Source organism: Musa acuminata, chromosome BXJ3-4 (assembly GCF_036884655.1).
Source record: "Musa acuminata AAA Group cultivar baxijiao chromosome BXJ3-4, Cavendish_Baxijiao_AAA, whole genome shotgun sequence".
NCBI classification, from domain to species: domain Eukaryota; kingdom Viridiplantae; phylum Streptophyta; class Magnoliopsida; order Zingiberales; family Musaceae; genus Musa; species Musa acuminata.
Window position 1 is genome coordinate 4,807,421 of NC_088352.1, and position 4,919 is coordinate 4,812,339.

General features: G+C 39.3%; 1 protein-coding gene across 2 annotated transcripts; it reads left to right on the top strand.

The window, feature by feature from the left end:
• Positions 1–613: 613 nt before the first annotated feature.
• Positions 614–4,630, top strand: LOC135636213 (protein MICROTUBULE BINDING PROTEIN 2C-like). Of its 2 annotated transcripts, none has more exons than XM_065147838.1 (5): positions 614–892; positions 993–1,067; positions 1,963–2,322; positions 3,970–4,185; positions 4,297–4,630. In XM_065147838.1, the coding sequence occupies exons 1-5, from the start codon at positions 695–697 to the stop codon at positions 4,468–4,470; spliced, it is 1,023 nt and encodes a 340-aa protein (XP_065003910.1). In that variant the 5' UTR covers positions 614–694; the 3' UTR covers positions 4,471–4,630. The 2 variants fall into 2 exon arrangements, with proteins under 2 accessions (XP_065003910.1, XP_065003911.1); XM_065147839.1 differs by having other exon boundaries at positions 617–892; positions 4,312–4,630.
• The last annotated feature ends 289 nt before the right edge of the window (positions 4,631–4,919 follow it).

Here is a 4,919-nt window from a genome sequence, read left to right on the forward strand (position 1 = left end):
GATATTAATATAAAAACTGTCAAAAATTGAGTCAATAGCATAATGTTTTGGTCCCCAATTTCCTCCCCGACGTCGCCTCCATCCTACGTGGCTCTCTAGCAAACCTGAAATATGCGGCGTTGATTCCTGAGACGGAAACGCGGACGCATGGAATGAGTCTGCGGGTACAGCATTTTGGCGGACTAAACGAAACACTCACTTTAATTTGAAAAGACACCTGTTGAACACTTCGGAGGTGGAGCTCGTGATCGGCTGTCAGCCTTCCCACTTTTTAGCTTACCTTCCCAGCCACTCAGTCATCATCACACACCGTTGCAGAACTGGGCCCACATTCTCGTACCAACAGTTAGCTCCGGTTTCCTGAACCCTCATTAAAACCAAACAGCGTGAGCTGCACCGCAAATGGGGTAGCCGCGTCGCGGCCTGCCCCGACAACCAAACTAAGCATATGTTTCCGTACCACGCATCGCAAATGGGCACGCGTCGTCCGCTATGTGATTGGAAGACATGTGGGCCTTACAGATGGGTCCCGATCGAGCTCCGATATTTCTCCCAGTCATCGAACAGGTATATGATGTGGGTATGTCTCTTCCAAAATGGATCTCCTTCCTAGTTTTGTGTCACCATGAAGAGAAAAAGCTCTCTCTCTCTCTCTCTCTCTCTCTGACTGATACACGCACCTCTGTGTACGGCGATGGCGTCGGTCGGAGCTGCTCGGAAGGCGGAGAAGCGGCCGCAGATGCACGCGAACTCCTCCTCGTCTTCGCCGCCACTTCATCCTCCTTCTCAGTGCTCGTCCTTCGAGAATGCCTCTGGGGGAGAAGGCAGCAATGTTGACCGGGTCCTCTACAAGAACCTCGTCGACATGGTTCCGCTCGTCGAGTCGCTCATGGTTCCTTACTTTTCCTATGATTTCCTTTCTCCTCGCTCTCCTTTTCGTATTTGTTCTTTTCCGCTCCTTCTGTTTAAGGGCTTCTGTGGATTTGTGGCAGGATCGTAGGCCGAATCCCTCGTTTAAGCGGCGGGCGTCGTTGGTGTACACCCCCACTCCTTCCCACCCGAGAAAGGTGTGGCCTTGCAGTTTATTTTTCCCTTTTCTCCCCTTTCTAATCACTTGTATGCGTTATAATAGTACTTTAAAAGATTCAATTTTGACTCGAGAACAGTGTGTAATGACACCTGAAGCTTAGTATTTGGTCAAATGTGAATTGAGTGCTTTCGATGAAAAGAAGCGACTCTGTCATGGCATCCTTCCTTTACTATTTTCAAAGATGATGTTTTTGTTTGGAAATTTATTACTTGTTTGATAATTGGTAAATCGTCCTTTCTTATTCTAATTTAACGAAAAACGTAAATTATTCCAGGAATGACATATAATTTTTGCTAAAGGTCTTACTAATATTTTTACTTGTTAGTAGGTGCAATTTGATAGTTCATCCGTTGCTTTATGATAGTGCCTGTTGCAATGTGAATTATGAACCCTGATCTGGGATGTCAGTTCGTGTGACTAATGATTCCCCCAAAGAAAGTTGAATCATCTGTGCAGGATTATGGTATAGTCAATAATTTATGCTTCCGTTATTTTCCCCTTCATATCAACATGGTCAAATGCAGAAATCCCCAAGTGGAAGAAGAGGGAATGTGTTGTTGCAGTGCAAATATAATAGCTTGCTATTTGATTAAAATTCATTCTTGGCTTGATGCATGAGTGAGAATTTTATGACAGTTCAAATTAAAGATTAGCAAACAATATCTCTACTTCTTGCAGTATTCAGTGCTTAATCTTAATTCATTTTCTAGATTTGTGTGGGGACTGTGTCGAAGGCTTTGCTAGACTGTCATTTACTCCCAAATATTTAGTCCTTGCAAAAAATTTTACCCTTTGGCCTAACTTCCTACAGTAAAAAAGATCACAGACACTAGAAGCACTTGATTCAACAAATTTATATTGTCAAAATGTAGGTTGTTGACCATAATGGAAGGATAACAGCTCAAACTTGTTCCTTTAAGAAGCGAAGTGATCATGGAAACAATGGCCCAAATAAAGAATCAGATAAACTAGATGGTGCCTCTGGATTCTTCTCATCAAGTGCACTGACAGCTGAAGATGTCCAGAAGAATGTGGAAGAGCTGAAGTTGTTGCAGGAACAATTGGATGACCTCCACAAAAAGCTGCTGGAAAAAGATGAAGCTTTAAAATCTTTAAAAGACTCATTGAACAAGATGAATGTAGCTAATGCTACAGTCAATGAGTTGAAGGAGCAACTTATGGAGAAGGATTCTTTGATTACAAATGCAAATTTGCAACTGACTAATACAAAGGTATATATCTTGGCACACATATGCTGTCATTCTCTTCATTTTTCACCTGGATGGCTTTAGCCATTTGTTGATTGGTTTGATTAAATTATGACATCCAGCTATGAGCTATCTATGATGGTAGGCATACCTTTAGTAATTTAATTATCTCCAACTATTGTTGATCTCCCACTTCTCATTTTGTAGAGGTGAAATGGTGTTTGCTTTGTCATGAAAACTCTATTGCCAAACATTGAGTTGATGGGTTAGTTATGTGCATTTTCATATGTTGCTTTTTCTTGTTATCAACTTCTAATATTATTCCTTTCCAGCTTTTATCAATTTGATATTCTATCTGGCTTTTACATTCTATGCCTATCAAGCATGTATTATACATTCATTATGTGCTAGTGAAGACTAATTTGATGTTGCTATTGCGTACATTCCATGTGCAACTTTATGAAGATTGAAGAGTATATAAATGGTATTCTATCTATGTGGTTTATATGTCATGTTTATCCGGGGAGCAAAATAATTAGTTAAAACTAATAGTTGCTCTGTATGTAAAATTTGATATATGACAGTTCATTCACTGTCAGGCACAGATGTTCTTGCCGGATGAACCGATTTTGCCAGAGATCTTTGAAAAATATCTGCATATAAGAATTTTTTTTACTTATTGTTTAGTCCAACAACCAGACTTGATTATGTAGCAGAAGAAAAAGACAAAATATTTTTTGCACTACATGGAAAGACATAATTTAACAGAAATGCCTGCAGAATATGTTTCTGTAGAATACATTAAAAGATGGAAGCATGATCCAACATGCAACATAAGTAGATGTTATCTTGGACTCAAACTTGATGAAAACTAGTGTTAGTATTTGAAGCCAGTCTATTGGTAGCAGGAACTTATTTTTCTTTCTCCCATAGCATCCCAAAAAGTCATTGTATTGTGCTAATAGAAACAATTATTATTTAGGAGTTCATAAATTAGCAAATTTAGGGTTGTGATACTTCATTGTCACTAATCTAATTATGTGTCTTCTTGCTATTTTTTACTAGTAGGTCACCATGCTACATGATAGATCTCTCTCTCTCTCTCTCTCTCTCTCTCTCTCTCTCTCTCGTGTGTGTGTGTGTGTGTGTGTGTCACAGAGAGAGACAGAGACAGAGAGAGAGAGAGAGAGAGAGAGAGAGAGAGAGAGTTTGGGGGAACATGTATTTCTCCGGACTGACTGACAAGGTGTAAATTTTAGCCTGCAAAAGGTATTTGGTAGAGGCTCGTCTAAGAGTACAATGCAACAGTGGGGAGGCACCACTTTTGGCACAAGAGGATCCTTAGGTTGGGATGTAAGTAATATGCAACACTGGAGTGATAGTCTCTGGCCATTTATGTGCTTCAAAGCATGGTGATAGTGTGAACCACATTATTTTTGTTTGGCTTCTATCTGGTAGTGTTTGTATTCTTCAAAAAATTGTCTCCTTGGAATTACATTCACATTATTCTTTTCGTCATTGTTCATTCTATGATTCTTCTGGACACAAGTCAGAATGCGTTGTTAAAGCTTAACTAGACTTCCATTGACGATCTACCATCTCATTATGAACTTAGAATCATGAATGTTCATAAAATACCTTCCTTAAAATGCCTATTTTATTGAAATACAGAATAGGCTTGATGAAAGGCTAGCAGCTTTGGAGAAATTAGAGATGGAAGTCACAGAGTCAAACAAAAAAGTTGAGGAACTTCAGGGAATTCTGGACTCTACAAGTTTTGAGATTGCTGCATTTACCAAGTTATTTGATGAATTATCAAATACATGCCCAGATGCATCTCTGGACGACAACAATACTTCTCAACCCATGGATATGTTTCCATATATAGTAAGACTGTATTTCTCAACCCGTTGATAAGCTTCCGTATACAGTTATTATTTTCTAAATCGACCATTATTTAAAATGAAAAAACTTACTATTTTTCACAAACATAATTAGGTTTGCTTTGAACAGGATGACATTGACGAGAATGGCATGCAGAAGATGGAAGAGGCAAGAATTGCCTATGTTGCAGCTGTTGCTACCGCAAAAGAGAACCCCAATGAAGAGTCCATAGCCGCCGCAGCGGAGGCAAGGGTCCACCTTCAAGCTTATCTGTTCAACTGCCACTAGGAACTTCACTGCTACATTTGTCAATATGTAACTTAAAAGTTGTGTGTTGATGGAAATATGGAATCTGTATGAACATTTTTACACTTGTTCATTTTGCTGTCTACAAATTGCTTCTCAATGAATGTTTATGATGAAGCTCTGCTTAGGCCTCTTAAGGAAACTATTGCTGGCTCGTGGTTGCGTAATTTTATAGCCTGCAATGCTTACTCCAAGAAGAGATTGTATTGCCTCAGGAAGTGGTGAGAGGCCTTTACAGAATCTTGGGAAAGTCTCATATGATGATGACTGTTGCCTTTGTCAATGAGTAAAATCTGCCTTTCAATCTATTAAAATACATTCGATTGATGTAAGTTTAGGTATTATACTCTTCCTCTCATACAGTGAATGTTATGATCATTGAAACTTGCAGAAACCCTTTTATCCCAATCTTCTGTTACTGTGAGCTTTAT